Below are 27,764 nucleotides of genomic sequence, written 5' to 3' on the forward strand. Positions count from 1 at the left end.
CAAATGCTTGTCCTCCTCTGCAACAGCCAGGGCCCCTCCCAGTGTCAACCCCAGGGAGCTGGAGGAGCCCAGCTGTGCTGGGTGGGGCCTGGCTGCTCCTCCTGGCTATGAAGAATGGGCACCTGGATTTTCACAACCGATTTAATCCCTGTAGGAGTTGATAATGAAGAGATGTGTGATGTGATTCCTTTTGTTAATTTTTTAAATTGAAATTGCTGTTTCTATAGGTCAAAATGGCTGAATGTTAACAATTTCATATGCTTCAATCTGGGTAAAGGTCCCTGTCCCTCTCCTTCCATCCGCTGATGGCCAGACCCTTCTGCCTGCATGCCATCCCCTACCCCTGGGCTGTCCACACAGGCCAGGCTGGACCCTCTGGGCCAGGCTGCTGGCAGTCAGAAAAGGTCACCTGGGCTCCCTCAGCTCCAGCAAGAAATGTTCCAGCAACTTGTTCAAATAGCTCTCCGGGCTGTGTCTAGAATATTCATGCCCCTTTACTGCTTTCCCATTACTGAATGGTCTAAGATAATGAAAAGAAATCTAGACAGTCTCAATGCTCAGAAGTCACACAAACCAGGCTCCAAAGAAACCAAGCTCAGGCTACCTCAGCAAGAATGCACAAGGATTCAGATCCGGACCCGCCGCTGCTATCTGCTATGATGTAAGCATTTGCTTTGTCTGTGATGTAATTTACACCTGGGTTGCTAGTTTTCATTTTCATCCAGAAATCACTACTTCCACCACATTCAGGCCCAGTAACATCCATTCCTTGGGCCCCCCGGGACACACAGTGTCTACCGCATGGCGACAAAGGTTGACTGGCTTTGGGACACCCATCACGTTCATGCAGCATGCACTGTCCCAGGCCAAGGGACATGGGAGGAAGGTGCCAGTGTCAGGAGGATGCTGGTGGAGGGGAGGAGGTTGCTGGTGGAGGGAGGAGGGCTCTGGCGGGGGGAGGAGGGCTCTGGCGGGGGGAGGAGGGCGCCGGCTGAGGGGAGGAGGGTGCTGGCGGGGGGAGGAGGGTGGTGGCAGGGGGAGGAGGGCTCTGGCGGGGGGAGGAGGGTGCTGGCAGGGGGAGGAGGCCTCTGGCGGGGGGAGGAGGGCGCCGGCTGCGGCTCCTCACCTGCACCTGCACAGGAGCACACCCTATGGGACAGGGACCAGAACTGGCTGAGCTGGGCACTCCCTCAGGAAGGGACCAGAGAAGGCAGCGGGGCAGTCACCACTTCTCAGAAGGGGACTCTCCGCAAGAAGCAGGGAAGCCAGGGCCACCGCGATGCTGTCTGGTTAACCTTGGTCTGGCCCTTCCTTGTGGTCAAAGTGGAAAACCTGTAGAGGAGGCGAGGGGCCGCTCATAGCAGGGCGGGAAGCTTCCTGAGCCAAGTAAGGCTGCTGGCCTGCTCATCCTCCTCCTCAAAACCAAAACTCACTCCCATCCTATTGCCCCAAGCTATGTTTCCACCTCCACTCTCCAGGCTTCCAGCAGAAAGACGTAACAGTAAGTTTAATCAGAGTGTGAAGCCTAATCACCTAGAAGTTGGTTAATTCAATGCCCAGCACTTCTCACACCAGGTTTAAATAGAACATCATTTTCTAATGTGCTCACGGAGCCCTGGGGTGGGTCTCTACTAACAGGCCCTCACAGGAGGCTCCCCAACAATGCACAGGCTCCTAATGAGGCTGCGCTCCACAGAGGGGACAGGAGGAGCATCCAACCCCAGCTGCTGACTGGAGGGTGCTGAGCCGCCGCCAGGGCCTGGACTCCCAGGGCCTCGGGTGCTGCAGGAGAAAGGCCTCGGACATGGGTGCTGAGAAAGGAAGAGGTGCTTAGGGGCTTGCAGGGGCCCTGATAACTGGAAAGAAGCCATGAGGACGGCAGCATCTGCCCAGACACACTCATCCTCCCCAGCCGCCTTGCCCCGGAGCACAGGCCTGCACAGCAGCACAGGGAGCCCAGGAGACAGAGGACTGCCAGGCTCTGCCAGGGGGCACAGGGCCCTCCCTGCCATGCTGACCAGCCAGCCGTGCCTTCCCAGCCCCTTCCAAGCCCCTTGGGAGGGGGCTTCCTGACACAGGTGGTCACCTAGGGATGGGGAAGGCGGGGAACTTGGAACTGCCCTCGCCAACTGCACATGGGCCAGGCCGGGCATGGGGACGGAGGAGACACAGGTCCTCATACCTGCCCCAAACACCTCCTACAGCTCCCACGCCTGACACTCCCCCATCCCAAAGGCACAATCGGCCAGCCAGACCCCTAGCCTCCCCCAGGAAGATGGAGAGAATGGCAGCGGGGTCTTGGCCTCCGCCAGGGGACTGCAGGTGCTGCTGGTGGCGGAGGCGGGGCATGGCCACTGTTTCCCCCTCCTACTCAGTGCCTGGCTCCTGCGGAGTGTCCACTGAATGGCTGGATGAGCAGAGGAGGCGGGAGTCACTGGGGAAACTGTTCCCAAGGCAGAGTCCCAGACCAGACCCCAAACTCGTACTGCTGGGAAGAGCTCTCCGCTCTGTGGATGCCTCAGAGCCAGCCTAGAGAGACCCCCTCATGGTAACAGGCAGCCTCTTTTACAGTGAAGTGCCCCTGGGTCCGGCAGTGCTCAGCACCTGGTGGGGCCGGCTCCTCCGCCTCAGCACCGCTCACATCCACTCAGATGAGTCTTTGTTGCGGGACTGCCTGTGCACTGTAGGACGCACTGTACAGATGAGTCTTTGTTGCAGGGCCGCCCGCGTACTGTAGGACACATTGTAGGATTCCCCCTTATGATGCCAGACACTGCAAATGTCCCCTAGACATTTGGCAGAATCAGCCCTGATCGAGACTCCTGAGCTGAGTGTAAATGAATCAGATCGCTCCCCTAATACTGTATACGGGGAACAGGCATTTCTTAAAAGAAGTTAGAAGTAGGGAATTAGGAGGCAGGAAGCCTGGCTGCGTGGGGGCATTCCTGGGTGGAGAGGACCTGGGTTAGGGGACCCTCAGGGCAGAGAGAGGGAAATGGATAGCATGGCCACACCCATAGTATTAGCAAGGCCTGAGTCTGTGTCCAGGAGAGAATGGAGGTTTCTTCCTCATCAGCTGCCACTCTTTTCTCTTTTGGGGAACCATCAACTAGGCTAATACACCAGATCGGGAAGTGGAGCAAGGGCCTGGGCCGAGCTGCCTCTGGTCATCGTGCTGGAATGCATCTTGTGTTTTATGAAACATCACACAGAGTCCTTTGCTAAGCTATGCTGAAGCCGTAGGAGGAACAGCCACACCTCGAGGAGGGACAGCTCCCAGTTCCAGGTTACTCAGAAAAAAAGGAGAAATAGCATAGCAGCTCAGGACCTCAAACCCATGCTCGGTGCAGCCGGATTTCTGCAAGCCCCAGCTCAGCTCCAGAACAGAGCTCTCAGGGGGAACACTGTATGTGCACATTAACAAAACGAGGCCCAGACAGGGATGTGGACCACTGCGGACACAATTCACTGGCTGCCGAATGTCTTCACCTGCCACGTGGCGTGCAGCCCTGAAGGGACCTCTGAACATCGCTCTGTCACCTTCCTGATTTCAGGGAAGGGAGGCTCTGCAGGTGGGGCAGCCGGCGCTTCCCGGGAAAGGGCATCACACAAATCTGCCGCCACATGACACAGAAGACACTTTTTTGACACTTTTTGCTTTTCTGCTGGGCCTCTTGGTTGGTAAGGGTGTTCAGGACACAAGGTGCTATGAACAGGGACAGCAAGCGGGGCTGGGTCTGCACCAGGAACAGAGCAAGGAGCTGCCTGACCCACACTAGGGAGAGAGAAGCCAACACCAGGGCAAGTCTGGGAGGAAGACTGGGGAGCGCCCAGGCAGCGGACAGAAAACTCCCTGTGTGCCTGCGCACAGAGACCCCAAGCGTTCTGGAGCTCCTGGAGAGAAGGCCAAGGAAGGCTGTGCTTGTTTCCACCAAGTCCAGGGGTGGCGTTCACAGCCCGTAATACATTAAGGCAAAGCAGCGATGTCTGAGCTTTCTGCGGTTCTGAAACTGCTGCTGTGATGAGATTTTCTCCCTGGCCTCTCTCAAAACACAGGTGAATCCCATACACTGTGTGTTTAGAACGTCAGAAGAATTAGTCCTCCCTCTGTCCAACAATCTACAGGCATCAGGATGCCAAAGTGTTCAGTGCGTCTGGATGGCGCAGCTCTGTGGACACCAGACAAAGGACCCCAGGATGCTGTGGAGGCTCGAGGAAAGTAACACAACAGGGCCAGAGGGGCTTGTGGACTGAACTGGGCATCCAGAGAGAGGACAGAAGGGGCAAGAGAGGATGCAGGGGGCAAGAGGAGGAAACGGCTGTCAAGGGTGCACGTCTTCCCCTGGCATCCCATCCCCTCCCCGAGGCTGCCCCGTCTAGCCCTCACCATGGTCTGAAGATAGCACTCGGTAGCACCCACCCCTTCCTTCTCCCCACTACCTGCAGGAGCTGCAGAGCAGACAGCAAACCTCAGCTCTGCCCATATGGATGGCTGCACCAATGATCCTAGTGAAGTGTGAGCCTGCACTCCTGAGAGGGGTCCCAGGGCCAGCGGCCACCCCAGGAAACCCACCTGGACAGCTGCACCCCATACCCTGGACAGGCTCTGTAAGTCAGGGTGGGGGCCGGAACTGCACAGCCCTGTTCCTGAAGAGGGATGCTCCGTAAGGACCGGCTCCTGTGCTCAGCATACCGCAGGGCTCCACACTATGGAGACTCGGCCTCGCTGCCCATCACGGAAGCCAAGGATTTATACGCTCGCTGAACTCACCGCTCCTAACCCTCTGGCTGGAAGCCATCAAAACCACAGCCTGTAAAACAGGCTTGGGACAGCAGCCCCTGGTCTCTCAAGTTTGATCATAGTGCAGTTTGGCTGAGTGTCCACTGCCGACAACCCCACCATCCACAACCCCACCCTCCACAACCCACCGCCGACAACCCTACCGCCGACAAGCCCACCGCTGACAAGCCCACCGCCAACAACCCCACCGCCGATCCCCAGGAAGCTCCCGAGGCCTTAAGCTCCAGGCGTCCTCCAGCTCATGGCACCCATGTGCTGCCGGCACGTTTAGTGACGATGAGCGCGTGATTTGTCCCCGCAGCACCTCCAGGACCCAGCTCAGGACAGGATTTTACAACACAATGAATCTCACAAGTGCACTGCCAAGCCAGAGGAGCCAGGCACGAGGGACCACCCAGGGCCGGTCCCGTTCGTGCACAGCTCAGAAGCTGGCAAAGCCACGTCGGGCAGCAAAGATCCAGGGGAGGCCTGGGAGGGGTCACGCAGGCTTCTGGGGGGACTGCCGTGTCTGTATGTTCACTGGGTGCTGGTCACACTGGTGTGTTCAGTTTGTGGGGACTCACTAAGTGGAACACTTACGAGGTGCGCTTCGCCCCATTTGTTACATGTCAACTGAAAGCACTCCCGGCCTCTGAACCCTGATGGGCTCCTAAGCCTCTTGCAGCTGCCTGACTCTGGAGCCGGGGCGGCCAGGGTACTCACCTGCGGCAGCCCGTCCTCCCGCCTCCGGCTCTGGTTCGGGCGGTTGATGAAGGACCGCGTGGAGACTTTGTAGTGGTTCAGCAGGCAGACGATGACCACCACCATCACCGTGACCACCACGACGATGATGATGATTTGGGCGAACTCCAGCTCCGCTGCCATGGAAGAGGAGAGTGGTTAGCCACCTGGCCCCTCCAGTCCCCACCCATTCTCCAGGCACTGCCACCACCCCAGCCATCAGGCCCTGAAGGCCTCTCACACACATCTGTTCCTCAGAGGCCAGCAGGACACAGAAACGACTGTCCCACTTTAGGGAAGGAGACACCACGGCACAGTCGGGAGGCTGTGCAAACCAGCTGCGGGGAGCGGGAAGCCTCTGCCATCCCCCACCACAGGGAGCTGAGAACGTCTCCACAAACTGAAGCTATTTCTCCAATGTCACCGCTCTAGAAAAGTTAAGCCCGTCTTTATGGTTGAGTGGAGTTTCTCAAAGCAATTCCCCTAGGGACCCATACTTGAAAGGAAAAATCAACTTCAGCCCCTTGCCTCCAAGGCTGTGGCTCTGCAGGTGAGTTAGGAAACATCCGCATTGTTTCCAGGCCTTCAGGCACAGCACTTCAGGAGTGGTCAGGTCTCCCCTGGGTTTCTGACACCACCACCCCAAAGATTCCCTAAATGCCACTGACACACACTTCACATGTGAGTCCAGCAACACAGAGTGACTTCCAGTCACAGCACATTGGGCCGGCAGCTGGAAGCAGGTGAGCCAGACCCCCGTTTTGGGAGAGGAAGCAGGTCGAGGGCTCACGGGCGGCCTGGAGCCACTTTCTGCTCCCCTCTTCCAGCCCATGGCTCTGCTGCCTGCTTCACTCCTTGTCCCCCATGCTGGAAGGAAGTGACTGACCGTGCAGTGATGTAAATTCAGAACAAGGGGCTCGGGGATGCTAAGAGGAAGACAGTGCAGGAATCTGGGGGAGGCAGGAGTAAGAGGAGAGAAGCCATCAACTGTGCTGCCCTGGGCTCACAGCACACATGCACACACATGCATGCACGTGCATGTGCCGCAGCAGGGCTCAGGCCCCGGCCGGTGGGGAGGCATATCTGTCAGTGTATCCGCTCATACGTGGGGCGATGCAGGCAGAGATCAGGTGGTGCCTCCCCAGTGGCTACGACTGTGTGCGTCTGCTGCCCACACCCTGGGAACCGAGGGTGAGGCTGGACGAGGGGTTCTCTGGATCCCCACATGTCCTACCCTTCAGCACGGCCCTCCACTTCCACCCTCAGACCCCCACACCCTAGGGACTGAGGGTGGGAGTGGAGGGCAGTGGGACACTGGGGCCTATAGGAGAGGCGCTGGTGTCTTGAGAATGAAGAGCAGACTGTGTAGGAGGCTGGTGGCTGAGCTGTGCAGAGAGCAGGTGGACCTGCCAAGTGCCCCCTGCCCCCGCAGGCAGGGAGAGGCCAGGCTGGTGGGAACATCACTGTTCCCTGCGGACACGGACAAAGCCATGCTCAGAGGCTCAGAGGCCATGCCCTGAGCAGCTCCCGAAGCTGGCAGTCAGTGAGGCCTGCCGGCCCCGCCCCAGCCAAGGGGGTGCTGTTGCTCTTGGGTTCCCCGTGGCCTGTCCGCTAAGTGGCGGGGACTCTAGGGGCCTGGTGCCCGGCCCAGCCTTGGGCTTTGAGTGTCTACTTCCTACGGGGAGGAAATGTCCATTGGAGCTGCCACACTTATATGTGCCACCCCCGCCCCCCGGCCCCGCCCCCCCCACCCACACACACAAAAACGCTCCCCAGGGCTTATCAACAATTTTCATGTTGGGGGCTTCCTGGAAAAGACTGAAACTGCTCTGAGTCTTCGAGCAGGGGCTTGGGCCCTTTGCAATTGGGTTCCAATAGAAAAGTGGCCTTATTTCTGCTCACAGGCCACGGGAAGTATGACATGCTTGTTTACCTAGGAACACAGTCTTCGACTCTGCCCCTGCACATAACCTTCCTGTGTCTGGGACACTCTGGCCTTGACCCTGTGTTTCTCAGGACCCTACCCCCACACACCATGTGACGTCTCCCAGGCTGAGTCCGGAGCCCCTACTTTGCCCCTCTTGACACGGGAGGCAGCTAAGTGGCTTCACTGGTACAAGGTGAATTGATGAGCGACTCAGCACCCCCAGGCTGAGAGAAGGGGCTGGGATGTGTGGCCCCGGTGGGCTCTGCCCGGCTGCATGGGTGTGCTCTCTGTGAGGACAGCCACTGCCAACAGGATAAGGCTGCACTGGCTGCAGAGTGCCCGAGTGCGCCTCCAGCAGCCCTGAGGGTCTGTGCAGGGGTCAGCCACCAGCCCAGGGATAAGTATGAAAGGAAGCAGAGAGATTCCGCTCAGGACAAAGGCAGTGAACACAGTGGTGAGGGCTGAACCCCGAAGTCGAAGACTGTGTTCCTAGGTAAACAAGCACGTCATACTTCCCATGGCCTGTGAGCAGAAATAAGGTCACATTTCTATTGTGACCTGAATAATGCCTTCTTTTACCAATGCTTGTTTTTATTTTGTGGTTAAATAGCGGAGTATTCACAAATTAAAGCATGCCCTAGGATTTCCAAATGTTTTCTTTACAAGAGAACTTCACTGCTTTATGGACATGGATATAGAGGAAAATCATGGTGACAGGGAAGGATCAGCACAAAGTCCTGCAATGAATCAACTCTTCCCTTGGAGGACACCTTTCTAGGTCATCTGTTCTTGACTATGGAAAGCTATGCAGACAAGCATTTGTAGCAAAGCAAATCAAATTATGTTTTCACAAGTCTCTGGGCATTTTTTACATATTTGTGTTTCATTTGAAAAGGATTTTTATTATAAAAATAATGAAAACTTCTTGAAAATTTAAATCATATAGAAGGAAACAGTGCAGTGTAAAGTCTCCCATCCCAACCCACAGCGCCCCTGACTCCACCAAGCCCCACTCCGTCCCGGGGGAAAGCCCAGGCCTCCGTTGCATGTGTGTGTGTTTGCTACAAAATAAAGCCTTTCCTTTTTTCAGTTATTGGAATCGATGTGCAAATATCTTGTTTGTGTCTTTTCACTTAATACATCACAGACCTCTTTAAACAAGAACACACGTGCACTGGCCTGTCTGTTACAGAGTACAAACATACTGGCATTTGCCTTCTCCAGCTGGTGGCTGTTCAGGTGGCTTGCTTTTTTTCTTTTTTCTCTTATGACCAAAAAATTGCATGTGTATATGTGCAAGTGTGTGGCTGGCACACGTTTGTCAGTATACTTGTAGGAAAGACTCCTAAAAGTGACATTTCTGGGCCCAGGGCATAATCACTTTTCATCCTCATGGCTACTGAGAACCTGCCTTTTGTAAAGGCTGCATTCGTTTAGGCTGTCCCAGGAAGAAGGCATGTTCCCCATGCCCTCATTCACCCTGGAGACTCGCCCTTTTAACTGGTGACAATCTGATGGGCAAAAATATGTATCTCATTTTAATTTGTATTTCTCCAATTACTGGTAATTTCAGATCTTTCCCTATGGTTATGGTAATTTGTGTTTCTCTTTTTCATAATCATATTGGTGTATTTATAGTTTTCTCATTTATTTCTTATGTATTTATATGAAATCTTTACATATTATGGTTACACATCTTTGTCTGTTACATGTTGCAATTATTTCCCCTAGCCAGTCATTTCTTGAAACTTCACCATGAGTTTCTCTATAGATGCTATAAACTTTTATGCCATCAAATACTCTTTTTCCTTTATGGCCTCTAAACATCCTGTTTGATTGGGAAGGTCCTCTTTAATATTCTAAACATATTTTTTTCCTAAGATTTTTGGAGTTTGAATTTTACGTTAGATCTTTATTTGCTCTGGATTTTATTCCTCTTTTGGTCTGACACAGCACATGGAACATGTGATATTGACTGAAAGGTGTGCATCTTCTGAGCTAATATATCTGATTTTAAAATTCAGGCAAGGATGAGAAAGATCTCAGTTGTATGAAACAGTGCATGGAATTACTCTCTGTAAAACTAAACTCCAGGCCAGGCGTGCCTGGAATCTCAGCACTTTGGGAGACCAAGACGGGGGAATTGTTTAAGACCAGGAGTTCAAGATCAGCCTGGGCGATATAGCGAGACCCTGTCTCTTAAAAAAAAAAAAAAAGCAAAGGCCCCACCATCTTTCTTTTTAAGGGGACTGCTTTCTTATAAACCTGCCACACACAGGTACCGCCCTGCCCTGCTGGGACACCTGCACCATGCTGTTGGCCTGAGGCTCCAAATATGAGTCATGCCCAGCCGTGGCAGGTGCATCTACAGCACATGGATGAGCGTCGGCCCTGGGGGTTCACGGGCACCCTAGTGGCATAGTGCCTGGGGCAGGTCAAGTTCACGGGCATGCTCAGAGGCTGTGGGAGCAGGAACACTGTCCCCAAGAGCCTGCAAACCGAATCGAGTGGCCCCGTGGGGTGCCCTGGGGTGGCGGCAGCCTGATGAGGCCTGAGCCATGAAGGCACTCAGCCCTGGGCACAGGAGGCAGCTCTTCCTGCAGGCAACAAAGACCCAGGGATACCTGGGTCCCAGAGACCACCATCCTCACAGCCTGGTCATCTCACTGCAGCAGCTTGGTCCCTGGCTGCAGGTGAGGGTGGCCGGTGGGTGCTCCCGAAGCCCTCCCCTGAGGGCGTCAGGGTCTGGTGCGGGGCCCACACGTGTGGCAGAGCCTTGCTCTGGGGACTCTGGGCAAAACCCATCAGTGGAAACAGACCTCCTTCTCGTCTTTAAGTCACAGGAGCCAGAAGACTAGCAACAGAAAAGATGAGCATTGTACTCTCTTCAGGGCCACAAAGCCTCCCCAGGCAGGGCCCAGGAGATCCTCAAAGTGAAAACTGCAGTCAACAGGTTCTTGGAAACGTGTGTGAGGATTCCCAGACCCTGAGCCCTGCACTGAGATGCCCTCTCCCTCCATGACCCCCTTTCAAGCTCACGAGGGGGTGTGTGGCAACCCCCCCCCCATCTGTCCTCCCACACCCTCTCAGTCATTTTAAACAGGAGAATTCCACTAAACACCCACAGCCTGTTTTCACGTGGCAGGGCAGGGAGGTGGCTGTGGTGCGTGGAGCCCAGCATCCACAGAAAGGAAAGACACCTGGGGTTTGGGTTTCGTTTTTAGGGGTTGGGGAGGAGTGGGCTGGAAAGGGGAGGCTAAGAAGAAAATGAATTCTGGAAGAACAGTTAAAACAGAAAGTTTAGAAAAATAAAACCCGCAGGAATAGTAGCATTCTTAGAAAATTAATAGGATGCTTTGGGGCTTCCAAGATGCTACACGCCTAACACGGATTCTGAACACAGACCACTGGTTGAGTTTCCTTGTTCAACAGTAACAGGTGTCCACAGAAGAGTGCTAGAAAGCAGGGCACGCAAGGAAAGAAGTTGAGGCCAAAGTCAAACGTTCACATCCCCCTTCTACGGCGCTGTAGTTCATGATGCTGTAACAGATGAGTCACTGCAATGGAAATACCGGATACTTTTTAATACACCTAGTCTAAAACTTACAGGAAGGCATCCTAGCACCTTCTTTTATTATTGCACAGCAGTGACAGTGACGACAGTGATGATGGCATCTCTCTATTTTTATGGAAACATCTCCAGGAAATCCCAAGCTGCACAGTGGAGAATTACAGGAACAGAAGAAGTGGTGTGAAGTCTGTCGGTCTCTTCCCTGGTTCAATGAGGAGCTGAACTGAATCATACTAGAGGCATGAGTGTCGGCGCTATTTTTAAAGAGCTCTGGGGAAGTGTGGTTGTCCCACCTTAGGCTCCTAATATAACACTCATTTCTATTTGTGGGATGGTTAACACCATCTTCCATTTGGTCTTTCCTCCACTAATATATTATCCTTCACTGAAGTCTTATTTCTACAGTTTAATTCTTTTTAAGCTCCAGATGTGTAATGTATGCCCTCAAAGACCCTATCATGGGTCAGGGGACAAGGTCTGGGCCCCTCATGCGTTCCTCTCTTTCCCCAGGCCAAGTAATCACCTTGGCAGGAATCCAGAAAACGATCCACGCAGAACATTGCAATGTCACAGAAATGGCCGCCCACTGGCCACGAAGCCCTGGCCCCACCCTGCGAGGTCACTTCCTACCCTACCAACAGCAGCACCCCACCTCACTCCCCTACGTGCTGGCCTTTCCTGGAGCACCAAACCCAGGGCTGGCTGACCGCAGAGCCTTACCTCCAGGCAGCCCCTTCCCCTGCACGCCTCCTGCCCCACCGCCGGGACAGACACCCACCCTCCCACATGTTGGCTGGGCCTGCTTGGCTACTGCACAGTGAACTTGTCGCATTTCCTTCCTGTCTCTGTCCTCCTCAGCAGAGACGGGTGTGGTGATGAGATGACAGTCTTAGGGGTGTCTTACTCTTTATTTATGGCTCTGTGACACTTTTAAAGTGCTGAATGTTCCTAAAGGCTGGTAAATTCTTTCCAAGATCCTCCAGAGACCGGGCGGCGGTGGTGGCAGGAAGACGGGTGGGGGCAGGAGTTGGAATCTACTTAGACTATAATTGCCTCAAGTTTGTGAACTGTTAGTATAAAAATACTCTTGGAGATTTTAATGGTTGAATGAAGATTCACACTCATTAAACACCATGGTTGAGGGGGAAAATTCAGCCTGTGTTACAAGAATGACTTCACAGCTTGAAGTACAGAAGCAAAACAATAAGAGCTATCATCATACTGATTACATTATATATTTTGAATTTTATTTTCCTTGGAGGTGGGTTGGCTACTCTACTGTATAGTACAACAAGTAGAACGAAAGGGAAAAAAGCTACCCTACAGAAATACCCAGTTTTTGGCGTCACCTGCTGGCTTTATCTTCCTTTAAAAGCTCTTTCCTAAGCCCCGATGATGGGTTCACTACCTTTGGGGACTTCCTGTGCAGCTCTGAACCCTGTTGCAGCACTTATCACTGTCTTGGTGGTATCCATTCTCTGGTCTTCTTCCTCTACAGAGTGAGCCCTGGGTCAACGCCTTGTTCATCCACAGTGTCTCAGCAGGTAGTGTGTGCCTGGCACAAAGTTGGCATTCCCCATTTAGAAGCTGGTGGAGAAGCCCTAAGAACGAAGGGACCCCAACGGCCTGACCTGCTTCAACAGCATCCAGCACAGACACGTATTCTCCCAAACACTTCCTGATGATTTCAGTGGTGCTGGAGTTTTGCTAAAGGTTTTCATATTTTGCAACAATTATTCAAAAATTACTACTCTAAGAGGGTGTGATCTGTCACTGAGAAAAGAGCCTCCTGGTTACTCTGAGCTGCCTGTTTATAGCCATGTATTTATGTACAACATTTGCATGACAATAAAATGAGGAAACGGTCCCTATGATCTGTAGGTGGAGAGATGAACGTGGAGGGCAGGTGTGACCCAGGCACGGCTACCTGATACCGGCCCAAGGCCAGGTGCCTTGGATGGCACGGGCAGGCGGGCAGCAGCCCGTGATGACTGGACGGACTAGGGAATCCCTCGAATGCAGACTCCATGAGCCCGTCCAGCTGGAGTGGCATCTCCTCACTTTATGAAAGCCCAAGCCTTCATCCACTACAATTACTTCTCACCACGCATTTTAGAATCTAGAGTTTCATGATCTCTTCAGAAAGAAATTTACCTAAATATGTTCTGATCAAAGATGACTGACAGGATTTTCTAAAAAATCAGCAGAGGAGTAAGAGCAATTATAAACCTTTTAAAAGTCTATCCCTCTGCCATGCTATAAATGGAAAAAAATACATACATAAGCCATAATTCCCCCTATAGGATTCATTTAAAATCCACCCTCACCTCCACCTCCACATTATTAATTTAGGAAAGTGCATCAGAAAAAAAACACAGCTGCACATGGAATGGAACCTTCATTTCCACAGGGGAGAGTGGTGGCTTCTGAGGCTCTCATCCCACAGCCAGTCTGTCTGTCTCTCACTTTCTTTGGCTCTCTATCTCTCAGAGTCACAGTTCTCCTTCCTAATAGCTCCTGTCACTACATGGATGACCTAAGAAAGTGTTCAATGAACCAGCCACATCCTGAGAAATACCTTTTCTTTAAAATGCAGTTTTCAGCTCATGAGGGTGAAGAAAAAGGAATTATTAACAAGTAGCAGAATTTCCAGGGGAGGTCTCAGCCTCATATACAGACATTTGAAAAAAACAAAACTCCAAAGCAACAAACTGTGTACTCATGCATAACACCTCCAACAGGAACAAACTAATTCCAGGCTTGAAAGAAGATGAAAAAGCCTGACATGCATCTTCCTAAAGGGAGTCCCACCCGGAAATGTTCTGAGTTGACAGACCCCTCTTAGGTAGAAAGAAACTTCTTGAGAAAGAGCTTCTCCTCTTCTCAACTCTGTCCTCAGACCAAACTCCAAGAAGAACCACAGCAAACCCGAAAGAGCATGCATCATCCATAGCAGTTCTTGGGAAATGTACCTTTTTTTAAGAACAGGTCTTTGAACTGAGCCTCCTTCAGTGTGCTGTTGCTCAGGTGGTCACTGGACATAATCAGGTCCTCTGCAAGTGGGAGTCCAACTGTGACGCAGCCCCCCCACGTTCAAAGCACCCCTTCAGCTTCCGGCAATCTCCTCTCCAGGCAGCTCAGAGCTGCAGTTATAGCTGGCATGGGGTGTGGGAGAGTGTGTGAGCGTGGAGGGGGGGGGGTGTGTTTCTGTCTGCCTCGTTCACTCTCTCTCTACTGTATCAGCAGGGCCCACCCCAGGTGCTAGACTCAAATGCTGTGGCTCCGACCGCAGACTGTGGCTACCAATTATCAACTGCCATCAGCAGAAACCAGGAGCTCTGCGGCAGGAAGCCGGCCGTGTCACCGAGCAGAGAATAAGTCCGGGGTCTCCGATCCTGAGACCAGCTGTACACCCAGGGCACTGCTGTTTACAGCAACGTCTACCAGTGAGCAGTCTGCACTTCTCAGGTTTGGCCTCACACCTGGACGTGTCACACACACAGGCAAGCAGAACGCAGCTAGACGGCTCATCTTGTCACACTGCGTTCAGTAATCTTTTCAACAGGCAAATATCAAACCAGTCCAGACAGAAAGGAGGAAATCTGCAAGTCTCACACGATACTCCTTCCCTTGATCTCTGCTGGAAGCTTTCAGTGTGGAAGGACCGGAGAGAGCGCTTACCAAGGCAGGACACGCGACAGGCGGGACGCTCACGTTAGGCTCGCGTGCTTCTCCCCTGCAGATCCGCTCCCAGAGCGTGCTCGCCCGGCTGGGAGCACCCACAGCGTCCCTCAGGCTGCGAGCCAGGCTGCGGGCTGTCCTCTTCTGGTGCTCCCTCTCCACATCCTCTAACTGATGGGAGCAGCTCCCAGCGGCTCTTGCCACCGAGCTCTGTACCGGCAAGGCGTGAGGTCCTAACCACAGCAGGAAACACTGCGCGCTCCTTTCCCCCCGGCTCGCTCTTCCCTCTTGGCTCTCCCATTCATTCCCTCTCCCTCTGCCTCACATCATTATTCCCCATGTATGGTAGCACAAAAACACCACAGAGACTCCTTCAAAGTCAGGATGCTCAATGTTCCTAGGCAGTTTTAGTTTATAAGGATCAGAAATTAGAGAAAAGAATCCCAGGCAATTCAAACATGAAAGCAGAGACATGTCTCAGGAGGGCGCTTTCTCCTGGTTCATTTTGTTCAAGCACAGTCTCTTTTCCCCGAGGTCTAAACAGTTTGTTTCATCTGAGTGTAAAACATCTCCCGTGCATTCGGATGCCCCCAGGCTGTGTGAAGAAAATTCAGGGCAGGCTGCGAGTCTGTCGCAGTTTTCAGAGAAAATCACGGGGTGGCCGTGGTGGAAAGGGCAGCCTGCCATGGTAACGCTGCAAATAACCCCCACCACAAGCGCTGCCGGGAGCCCAGAATAGCCTTTGTTTTTCCTTATTTAGGGTAAATAGGAATGACATGTGGGCCATAACAATAGTTTTGGCTGTAGGAGGAGTTGTCAAAGCAAAACTAAACTCTGTTGGTTACTACCAGCGTTAGAAGCCAGGACAGTGACGTTAGCGGCCAGCCCTGCTGTCAGCCCAGCACGTCACCTGGGGCATGACAGCAGGGACTGGGCCCTGATGTCACCGCAGGGTCCTCCAGGTGGCTAGAAGACATCACTTTCTCATGTTCTCATTTTTGGGGGCAGGGGCAGAAAATCAACAGAAGAACCACCCAGAAGAGTTTCCAGAAGCTTCACGTGGATAAAAGGAAACCAGAGAATTTCAGCAAGGAAAGTGACCATTTATTAATATACAGCCGCGAGGGAAATCCGGATGGTATGATTCTTCCTGAGCAATTTCCGAATTAAAAATGGAACTCCCCTCCCTGTGCCAGACTTTCCCTGACTTCTCAGAGTCACCCTGCCGGGTGAATGAAGAGGGAGTCACCCTCAGAAAGAGGCAGCTTCAGAAAGAATTAGAAGCTGCAGCCACTTCAAGCCGCCCCTCCCTGGCTACCAGCGCCCCTTGTCCCTGGAGCCCCGCGGCTCCTTGCCACCTGGGCCAGCACTTCCTGGTCAGGCTCAGTCACATGGTAGGCTTGCCCTCAAGCCAGGGCCTTAGTGAGGAGCGCTGTAGGCCACTGTACCTGTCTGTTTCTTAAAATTAGGGCTTTGTGGGGCAGGCACGGTGGCTCAAGCCTGTAATCCTAGCACTTTGGGAGGCCGAGGTGGGCGGATCACCTGAGGTCAGGAGTTCAAGACCAGCCTGGTCAACATGGCGAAACCCGTCTCTACTAAAAATACAAAAATTAGCCAGGTGTGGTGGCACACGCCCGTGATCCCAGCTACTCGGGAGGCTGAGGCAGGAGAATTGCTTGAAACTGGGAGGTGGAAGTTGCCATGAGCCAAGATAGGGCCACTTCACTCCAGCCTGGGCGACAGAGTGAGACTCCGTCTCAAAAAAAAAAAAAAAAAAAAAAAATTTGGGCTTTGGTGAACTTCATGGAACTGGAAAAGTTCTTCTCTCCTTTGCTAATGAACATATTTGCATTTTGAAATGGTTATAAATAGCGCGCTCTGGGGTTTAACATGGTGTAAAATGAATATTTCATATATAAAAAAAGAAAATCAACATTTTTTTCTTTCATTTAACGGCCATCAGCTATTCCCCAGTGTCTCAACACACTTACTGTGTTTGGCTAGCTTCCCTGTCACTGGGCATCTTGGCCATGGGAGCCAATCTTTTCTTTTCTTTTTTCTTTTTTTGGATGCAGTCTTGCTGTGTCGCCCAGGCTAGAGTGCAGTGGCGAAATTTCTGATTACTGCAACCTCTGTCTCCCCGGTTCAAGTGATTCTCCCACCTCAGCTTTCCGAGTAGCTGGGATTACAGGCGTGCGCCAACATGCCGGGCTAATTTTTGTAATTTTTGTATTTTTAGTAGAGATGGGGTTTCACCATGTTGGCCAGGCTGTCCTGGAACTCCCGACTTCAAGCGACCCACCAGCTTCGGCTTCTCAGAGTTCTGGGATTACAGGTGTGAGCCACCATGCCCGGCCATGGAGCCAATCTTAATTAAGCCCCTTGCCCACTCAGTTTAATGTTCTCACAGTTCAACCTGTTTAAAAACCACTTTCAAAACTTTTGACTTTATGAATACAAGTTTACTTTGAAAACGTTGCCCACACCTAACACACACACACACACACGCGCACACACACACGCATAATGAGCGCTCCTGTGGGTGTCTGGGGACATGGTGTAGAGTCTGTCTTGGGATGTGTGGCTTAAACACAGGCACAGGGCCTCTCCCAGCCCCTCTGAGGGGCTGTCTGGGCGGATGTACTAGATAGTGCTCTTGAGTTTTGTTTTTATTCCTTTTAAGCACCACTTGAAGATGGTGCTTCAGAAAGGAAGTTCCGAGGTCAAGTCGTGACTCAGGGTTCATGCCCTGATACACAGCTCACCCTGGCTGCATGACAGCACGTCCATCACTGGGAATTTTAGCTGAGAGCTGCCAATATTTCTTTTCCCTTCATTCAGAGAAAATGGCAGCACACATAGCAGAAGGGCATGGGAGAGGGAAGTCTGTGGAACACACAAATATGAAAGTGTAAAAACATCTGCATTCGGCACTCTCCTCCCTCATCATCTTTACATCGCATCTTTCACGTAAGTACTCTGATGGCTATCACGTCTAATATGAGTTTTGTGCAGTCACCAATGCGTCTCAGAGCTTAGGAGGCATCTGTGTGTGCAGCAGGGGCCTTGAAAATGGAGCAAGGCAGGGACACCAAAGACTTTCACAAGAGTTGTTGGTAGCAACAAGGACTTGAGATTCTAACGATATCTCTTCAAGGTTTCCTCTATAAAGGTCTTCAGTTCATTAATCCATCTGACAAATATTTACCTGAGCGTTTACAGTCCTTAGGAGGAAATGCACTGGACCTTCAGTGAAGTCCTACAGATGAGCGTTTCTGTGTGGCTGAGCTCGTCTTAGGTTCCATCTGCAGGTAGTTGCTTATTTAAGGAACCAAACGGGCTTTAAGGATCGGCTACCAGTTGAGACCTGCATAGGAGAAGCTAAGGTGGCTGGAACCTTGCTGTCCTGAATGGCCAAAAAGAGGCAGCCTAGGCCAGGGATTTGATTGGAGGTGATCAGCTGAGATTTCAGCTCTCATCCAGCCACTCCAAGTATGGTAAGTTAGTAGCTCAGCGGCTACTCAGAGCTCATTAGCTTCAGAAAAAAATTTCTGAGTGGTAAAGGGAGGCTCTGCTCGCCCAGAATCTGTAACTGTCATCTCTAAGCCCAGTTAGCATCTCACCCAGCCCAGGTCCCAGCCCCAGCTCTCACCCCCAGGGCTTCTCGGTGTGCCCCGCTGCCTCCCGCTCCAGTTGCCTCCCCCTCCACAGCCTGCCCCACCGCGGGTGCTTCACTCACAACAGAAATTCTCGCAGATAAAGATCACTTGAAGAATTAGAAATAGTGATCGCCGTTCTAACTGGCGTGAGATGGTATCTCATTGTGGTTTTGATTTGCATTTCTCTAATGATGGGTGATGATGAGCTTTTTTTTTTTCATATGTTTGTTGGCTGCATAAATGTCTTCTTTTGAGAAGTGTCTGTTCATATTCTTCATCCACTTTTTGATGGGGTTGTTTTTTCTTTTACACTGTTGGTGGGAGTGTAAATTAGTTCAACCACTGTGGAAGACAGTGTGGCAATTCCTCAAGGATCTAGAACCAAAAATACCATTTGGCCCAGCAGTCCCATTACTGGGTATATACCCAAAGGATTATAAATCATTCTACTATAAAGACACATGCACACGTATGTTTATTGCAACATTATTTACAATAGCAAAGACTTGGAAAGAACCCGAACACCCATCAGTGATAGACCAGGTAAAGAAAATGTGGCACATATACACCATGGAATACTATGCAGCCATAAAAAAGAATGAGTTCATGTCCTTTGCACAGACATGGATGAAGCTGGAAACCATCATCCTCAGCAAACTAACACAGGAACAGAAAACCAAACACCGCATGTTCTCACTCATAAGTGGGAGTTGAATAATGAGAACACATGGACACAAGGAGGGGAACATCACACAGTGGGGCCTGTTGGGGGCTGGGGGAGGCAAGGGGAGGAAGGGCAATAGGACAAATAACTAATGCATACAGGGCTTAAGACCTAGATAATGGGTTGAGAGGTGCAGCAAACCACTATGACACATGTATACCTATGTAACAAACCTGCACATACAGCACATGTGTCCCAGAACTTAAAGTAAAATAAAATAATAAGAAAAAAAGAATTAGAAATACCTTTTCAATGGTTCTGCAGCATAAAGTCAGCATTTGTAAACATTCATAAAGGTTTACTGCTATATGCAAAGCACTTTCAAGCACTATATATCTCTTATATTCATGCCAACCCTGTGAGGCACATTTTTCTTGTTACCACTTTACAGATGGGGAAACTGAGGCTCAGAGAGGGTGAGTCTTTTGTCCAAGGGCAAACTGCTGGTGAAAGGCCAGCTAGGAGTTGGAGCCGGGATAGTCTGACTCTGACACTCCCATCCGGCCACCCACTCATTGTTTTGCTCAGTGGTAGCAAGCTCAGAATTAATTAGCCAACAGTCAACAAATGTAGCAACCACTGAAACTAACCAAAGGATGCCAGTGGACTGATGATGACTTACTTTGATTTTTTTAGCCTGATTACCCGATTTTTGGGGGCACTAAGAGGATGTGTTTACTTGCAAATCCACGTAAAAGATTCTACATCTCCACATGTTGCCACGAGGCTCTTGGAGCCATTTTATGTGTCTCGTCTGCCTGTTAATGCAGCTCTTGTTAAGAATCGATGGCTCTGTCCATTACAAATTCCCATTCTTTGAGGTTTACGACTATGCTATAAAATTTTGCTCTGAGATGAAATTTTCCACATAAAAATTAATCCCTGGAATTTGGCCTTTAGAAACAGTACATTTTAAGTCAGTTTGTTATGCTTAAAGTCATGAATGAGGATTTTAAAAGAACACAAACTTTATGTTCCCACAGACTCAAAACATGGAAATAGTTTGATATTTGTGGACATTAGTCTATAACATGGAATAATCTTCTAGTGTATCCTTGGAACTTAGAAAAACGCAGCACAGAGACAACTTTATGTAGAAACGCAAATGCTCTGCGTGTGCTCCCACCAGCCCTGCCGTCTGGTAGGAATGTTAACAAATATAAAAGTGTGTGACCCCATGGAGCTAGCAAGCCAATAATGCGGATTACAAATGTATTAAATAAATTAGTTCAGATTAAACAGCTTTAAAATAGCTTCCTAATATGCAAAAAGACTCCCTGAATTAGCAGATTTGAGTTTATCTTACACATTATCTATGCTACTAAGCAGAAAAAAAGGAATTACTTATGAGTCCACATTTATGGTGGTATAGATTTTCATAATGGCTAAGCTACCTCCTAAGTGGGTTTGTGCGTGAAATTGCAGCTACCCTTCCAAGCCCCAGAAGAAAATGGGAGGCAGTATAAAGTTTTTATAGAGGCCAGTTAGAACCAACGTTGGGTTCCAACCCTGCCACCTGCGTTAGGTTGAGCTGGGTGCGTTTCCTCATCTATAAAATGAGGCTGAGAATACTTACTTCACAGGGTGGTCAGGAGGATGAAATAACGCATCCAACCCTCGCTCCTCAGAGTGTGGTCCAGAGACCACCAGCAGCAGCATCCCCCGGGAGCTGATGAGAAATGCGATCTTGAGCCCCGCCCAGACCTGGGGAACTGGAGCCTGCATGTTAACCAGATGCCCAGGCGAGTGATGTGCATGTCACCATTTCAGAAGCCCTGCTCTACTCCAGACTTCTCACCTGGATGAAATGAGCAAGCCGGGGGCTTGGAGAAATCGTGGTGCCAGCATACCACCACGAGGACATGTGAGGGCTCTTGTTTTTGCTAATTGTCATTCAACAATGATTTTAAAGAACAGTACTCAACCTCAACACAAACAGAGTTTGTGTGCACATGTAGGTAGGGCAGTAACACTGTCCTCCTGGGCATGGCAGGTGCTTCCTGCTGTCCTCCGCTCTGTGCTGATGGGTCATGATTGATCTACCTGCACCTTTCAGGAGAACCAGCAGGGGTTAACAGTGTCGTTAAGGTCCCCAAGAATGGCAAAGCTAGCTGGCTTATGTTAACAGAGACTCTGGGCTGGACACAGTGGCTCACACCTGTAACCCCAACACTTTGGGAGGCCAAGATAGGAGGACTGCTTGAGGCCAGGAGTTTGAGACAAGCCTGGGCAACACAGTGAGACCACATCTTCAAAAAAAATTTAAAAATTAGCCAGGTGTGGTGGCACAGGCCTGTCATCCCAGTTACTCCGGAGGCTGAAGCAGGAGGATCACTTGAGCCCAGGAGGTCGAGAGTGCAGTGAGCTGTGATTGTGCCAATGCACCCCAGCTTGCACAACAGAATGAGACCCTGTCTCATTAAAACAGAGGCTCTAGTGTTGAGACACTATTTCTAGAATATTTGGCATCCTTCTTAAAAACTCAAGAAGTCTTTCAGGATTTCTGGACACCATATGTTAAGAGAACACTCTAATTCTGCGCTCTGGACAAACTCAAGTGCCAGGAGCAGACTTCTTGTAAAGACAGAATGATGAAGACGCCAAGCCTCCGTCCCTATGAGCCTGGCCCCGCTTTCTCTCTGTCCCCACCTCGGCCTTCCTGTTCCTTGAGAGAGCCAGATGCCAGGAAGAGAGTCCTGGCCCTTGAGCATTCTGGAAGCAGCACCTACTCCTGCCACATGTGTCCTGCCTGCCTGGTGGCTGCTGGCACGCCCCCAAATGTTTCCTTATCAACAAGGCATACTGAGAGTGCCTTCAGAAAACTGCCAGTACATCTTCTGGGTGGGAGGGTGTTGAAGGGGGATAGAAATCTGCATATATCAGGTGAAACATGTTTTTCCTATAGAAAAACACACTGGATATTTTACTGTTTAAAATGCTTGATGTGGTTACTCAGGAAAATATTTTATTTTGCTTTTTAAATATATCACAATTTTCACTTTCATCCCCAAAATGGAAGGCTGAATAACTTTCATAATTCATCTTATTTCTGGGTACACCACAGAAAATGAGGCTCGAGATGTTTATTAACTCAGGAGTTAAGATACTGCTATTCTAGTTCTCAGTTTTTAACCCCATAAAAATTGTAACTGCCCCTTGAGAGACTGAAACCCCAGTTTCATTAGCTCCTTAATCCAGGCAAACGTCACGCATTCTTGCACACACGCAGTATATGGCACACATAGGTGGTGCTCACGATGGTCCAGGTTGTTGCCAAGTGACCGCACCCCTGGGGCCGTTATTCCCATAGCTGTTAGGGCAGCAGGCCTGCACCCGTCCTAAGCGGCACATACTGTCATCTCTGTAGCTCCTCTCTGTCTTGCTTATAAACTGCAGGATGTGTCCAGGTGGCTCCAAGACCTTTAGCTTGGCCAAATCATTCATTTCTTCAAAAGTTGTGATAAAGTCAAGGCACATTCCAGGGTTTTAGTTTTATACTGGAGCATATACTAAGCCATATATCAGAGAAAGTATGGCCCAAAAATCCAAGCTAGTCCAAAGTCAACCTTGACATCAGACCTATATAACTATACTCCGTTTTCATCTTCAGCATTTAAGACTAGCCTGACACACAGATGCTGTGAAGACAAGAATTCATGGCTCTCCAGTGCTCGAGTGTTTTAGAAAATTCCAGCCTGAGGTTGATTCTCTTTGATGTCAGCTCCAGGGCTGCAGGCAGCAAATGCTAAGCACTTACTATGTGCCGGCCACCACGATGCACTGCAGGAGACAAAGAGAGCCAGGAACCGCCCTTGTCCCTGCTGTCCCTACTTCACATCTCTAGCCAGAGCTAGCGGGGTCGTGAGGCCTGTGAAACTTGGAGTGGCACCCAGCAGCGTGCTCAGCGTGGAGTGGGTGAAGGCACCAGTGACGGATGTGCTGCAGGAGCACACAGGAGGGGTGCCTAACCTAAATACTGACAACAACTAACACTGAGATGGCGCTTCCTGTGGGCCAGGCAGTGCTCCAGGGCACTCTAACTCATTCAAGTAGGCCATTTAATAATTACAACTATCATGAGATGAATTCTAGTTATTATCCCAATCTCACAGGTGAGAGAATAGAGGCACAGAAAGGTTAAGTAATTTGCCCAAAGTCACACAGCAGTAAGTGGCAATGCCAGGACCTGAACTAGGAAGACTGGCTCCAGAGCCTGTTCCTCACCACTGCATCAGTCCAACTCTAAATGTGGCCGATCCGAGGACCACCCTTCAGAAGGCTCCTGATCAACAAGTCCCATTTAAAAGGCTCGAGGAATGAATTTTACTTCTCTGAGACCAGGGCGCTAGGAAGCTCTGGAAGTGCATAGAGACCATTTAAGTGGACCATCAGGAAAGAACTTCTTCACTCCTCAGGGAAGATGGTCCTAGAAACAAACTGTACCACCAGGCAATTTTCCTTTATGTTAAAGTAAACCTGTGTTCTGGAAATTTAAGGTTATTGTCTTTTATCCTTTTCCTTATCTTGGGCCCTAAAAAGATGAAGTTTCTGCTTCTGTAATAGAGTATAAAAAGGTACTTTAAAAACTTAAATATTTATAAAAATCAGAGTTTTCTAGAATAAAAGCTCCCTCAACACTTTTCTTTTTCACTGTGTTAAATTTGTTATGTCCATAGCCTTTCTTTTCTTTCTGACTGAAAACATATGGCGATGTCCTCCCATTAAATGTCCTCTCCAATAGGATTCCTTGGAACCTGTTCCAATGCTGAAAGCCATGATGTGCCTGGAGGGATTGCTTAGTTCAATATCTTACTTATTTGTGACTTGAAAAAGTACTGAAATGACAAATTTTTATTTGTCTTTTAATTTCTAGTTTTTCTTCTTTTTATTTTTTAAATAAAAAATTAGGCCGGGCACAGTGGCTCACACCTGTAATCTTAACACTTTGGGAGGCCAAGGTGGGCAGATCACTTAAGGTCAGAAGTTCGAGACCAGCCTGGCCAATATGTTGAAACCCAGACTCTACTAAAAATACAAAAATTAGTTAGAAATTGCTTGAACCCGGGAGGCGGAGGTTGCAATGAGCTGAGATTGTGCCACTCCACTCCAGCCTGGGTGACAGAGTGAGACTCCATCTCAAAAAAAAAAAAAAAATTAAATGCCATGGTTTAAGAATGATGTCTGATAAAATTCCCCCCATCCCACCACCAATGATGATTCCCAAAGCAACCAATATACTGCTTTGGGAAGGATGTGGATTTGCAGTCAGATATCCTGGGTTGAAATTCTAACCCCTACTAAACTGTCTGATACGATCAAGTTCTTTTTTACTTTTAGTATCAGGTTCGGGGGTACATGTGCAGGTTTGATACAAGGTTATACTGCATGCTGCTGGGGCTTGTGCTTCTATTGATCTTGTCTCCAAGACAGTGAGCATAATACCCGATAGGAAGTTTTTCGGCCCTTTCCCACCTCTCTCCTTCCTTCCTTTTGGAGTCCCCAGTTTCTATTGTTCCCATTTCTATGTCCATGAGTATCCAGTGCTTAGCTTCCATGTATAAGTGAGAAAATACTTACATTTACTTTTTCTGTTTCTGCATTAATTCACTTAGAATAATGGCCTCCGGCTGCATCCATGTTTCTGCAAAGGACATGGTTTCATTCTTTTTCACAGCTGTGTAGTACTTCATGGTGCATATGTACCACATTTTCTTCATCCACTACGGATGGACATCTAGGTTGATTCCATGTCTTTGCTATTGTGAACAAGTGCTACAATAAATATACAGGTGCAAGTGTCTTTTTGGTAGACTGATTTATTTTCCTTTGGGCATATATCCAGTAGTGGGATTGCTGGGTGGAATGGTAGTTCTATTTTCAGTTCTTTGAGAAATCTCCAAACTGCATTCTATAGTGGCTGAACTAACTTGCATTTCCACCAAGAGTGTGTAAGTGTTCCCTTTTCTTTTCCTTTTTTTTTTCTTTTTTTTTTTTTTTCAGACAGAGTCTCACTCTGTCGCCCAGGCTGGAGTGCCGTGGCGCAATCTTGGCTCACTGCAAGCTCCGCCTCCCGGGTTCACGCCATTCTCCTGCCTCAGCCTCCCGAGTAGCTGGGACTACAGGCGCCCGCCACCATGCCCGGAAGTGTTCCCTTTTCTCTGCAGCCTCGTCAATATCTGTTATTTTTTGTCTTTTTAATAATAGCTGTTTTGACTGCTGTGAGGTGGTCACTGTGGTTTTGATTTGCATTTCTCTTATGGTTAGTGATGTTGAGCATTTTTTCCTATGTTTGTTGGTCACTTGTAAGTCTTCTTTTGAGAAGTGTTTGTTCATGTCCTTTGCCCAGTTTTTAGTGGGGTTATTTGTTTTATTCTCATTGATTTGTTTACATTCCTCATAGATTTTGGATAAATGATCATTGTTAAATGCATTGTAACATCAGATTTCTGCGTTTAAAATATTTCTACAGGGCTGACAAATGGAAACATGACAAACTTAGCTGTGAATGTGAGGCCTCTGGTTAACCAGAGATAATGGAGATGGATCGACTGGACTTTATGATGACATCTTGCCACCATGAAATGGACAGAAGCCAAAGGGTTAGGAGAACAGGTGCCCATCCTCCCTAAAGGCCTGATAGTGCCTTTTATGCAGATAAGGAGAAACATGGTCTTGTTTTGATTAAAAATGACCTTAATTAAGTCTGTTATTCTCAACATAGTAAATACCCACAGCAGGAAAGCAAATACAGTAAAATAGAGTGTTAATAATAAAAATGTAGAGTCCTCATAGAAGGAATGCTACTCTGGCAGAAACCCATCTAATTTTGGTTATACAAATAAAAGTAGTTTTTAAAAAATTTACAAGCTTAGAAATGGTAATACTGCAAATACCTTTACAATTTTGTTTCCTATAATATACCTTACAGAAAAATTTTCCAAACCAGTCTATCACCATTCATCCTCTGAGAGGCAGAAATCCTGGCCAAGGTTGGCTGCAGGGTGGCAATTTGGTCACACATGGTCTTCTTGGTGATTTTTAGCTCAAACAGACAAAACAGCAAATGGTGAACCTTGATCAGACTCCAGCTGAATGCCCTGGAGGTCTTAGGCTACAGATTCTGTCTGCTGTCATTATGCCTGGAACATTTTGGCTTTAGTGACTCTTGATGTGGTTGGATGCTGGTCAGGAGACCCAGGGTCTAGTGCCACCTCTCCTGCTAGCTGAAAGTGACATCTTGAGTCACACAGCTGTGCAGTCCTCGCATGTCTCATTTCATTGCTAGGACCAAATCAATGTCTTGCACACTTCAGTCCAAGTCCTTCAAGTCCCACCCTAAGGATTCTTAAAATACCTGCACTACACATGTTCTATTATTTATTTAATATTGATTTTAAACTGGACTTCAATTAATTCATTTTTTAAAAAATTTAACCTCTAAGTAACAATATCCAAAAAATCACAGGCCTGATATGCTAGAGATTTTAAATAAAACATTTGAGGCAAGCATATTATTAAAAATTGTATAATAAAATTACAGGTATAGTGGTATGTGCCTATAGTTTCAGCTACCTGGGAGGCTAAGGCAAGAGGATTGCTTCAGTTGCTCAGGAGTTTGAGACCAGACTGGTTAATATATTGAGACCCTGTCTCTATTTTTAAAAGATACATAATAAAATCCAAAACAATCTTTAATGTTATTTATAGAATATAAAGATAATTTTCTTTCTTTTGCTCATTTAAAAGAAATGTTTGCTGTATAATTTAGTTTCAATCAATTAGTAAGAAAAACATGATTTATCCACATATATATTGTGTTTGAAACTTTAACACAGTTAAAATATAATATAGGAGACTCATGGCCGGGTGCGGTGGCTCACGCCTGTAATCCCAGCACTATGGGAGGCCAAGACAGGTGGATCACGAGGTCAGGAGATCGAGACCATCCTGGCTAACAGGGTGAAACCCCATCTCCACTAAAAATACAAAAAAATTAGCCGGGTGTGGTGGCGGGCGCCTGCAGTCCCAGCCACTCAGGAGGCTGAGGCAGGAAAATGGCGTGAACCCAGGAGGTGGAGCTTGCAGTGAGCCGAGATCACGCCACTACACTCCATCCTGGGTGACTGAGCAACACTCTGTCTCAAAAAAAAAAAAAAAAAATTGGAAACTCAAAGAATAGCGAGCTGAGAAGTTCCACAGACTCACTTGCCAGGAAAACAACCATAATTGCTGAAATTATGTAAAAGAGTAACCATTTTGAGTCTCTGAAAATTGTCCAAGGGAATTTCAGCAGATTAATAAATATCTTGTTTCAAGAAAATCTATTAAATCTCTTACTTCCATTGTAAGAACAGTGACAGTCTGTGGCACTTGAGCCACAACCCACTCCTTCCCTCTCCCTTCCCCAGTTCAGCACAGAGAAGATCTACACTGAGTGGGTGTGGCAAAAAAACAAGAGTTTCCTCTCTCCCCACTTCCCAACAAAGCCTATGGCATCTCCTGTGAAAGGCAAGCATCAGCACGTCCCTGTTGCAGAGGTTAAATTACAGGTGAATGCAGTCAAGAGGCCATAGGCTTCCTATTACCACTTGGTCTTCCTTGTTCTACCCCTTCCTCACCCCCACTCTTAGGGCAGAAGATCTATCCGAGGAATGGCAGGCTAATGATAGCATGGTCCCAAC

General features: G+C 49.1%; 1 protein-coding gene and 1 long non-coding RNA gene across 15 annotated transcripts in view; one reads left to right on the top strand and one right to left on the bottom strand.

Annotated features, from left to right (window-relative positions):
- LDLRAD4 (low density lipoprotein receptor class A domain containing 4) overlaps window positions 1-27,764 on the bottom strand; it is a 436,354-nt gene that overhangs the window by 25,949 nt on the left and 382,641 nt on the right. For 12 of the 14 annotated variants that reach the window (XM_009433595.4, XM_054672297.1, XM_009433598.3 and 9 more), the window contains one exon: window positions 5,504-5,658. In XM_009433595.4, the coding sequence (XP_009431870.1) occupies window positions 5,504-5,658 (155 nt within the window). Of the gene's footprint in view, window positions 1-5,503; window positions 5,659-13,991; window positions 17,403-27,764 lie in introns of those variants that run through there. The other 2 variants (XM_009433606.5, XM_009433604.5) reach the window with 2 other exon arrangements.
- On the top strand, window positions 15,709-27,220 carry LOC134808582 (uncharacterized). The gene is made up of 4 exons (XR_010151852.1): window positions 15,709-15,838; window positions 16,943-17,035; window positions 17,542-17,670; window positions 25,553-27,220. It is a non-coding gene; the product is annotated as an uncharacterized LOC134808582 (long non-coding RNA).

Source organism: Pan troglodytes, chromosome 17 (assembly GCF_028858775.2).
Source record: "Pan troglodytes isolate AG18354 chromosome 17, NHGRI_mPanTro3-v2.0_pri, whole genome shotgun sequence".
Taxonomy (NCBI): Eukaryota; Metazoa; Chordata; class Mammalia; order Primates; family Hominidae; genus Pan; species Pan troglodytes.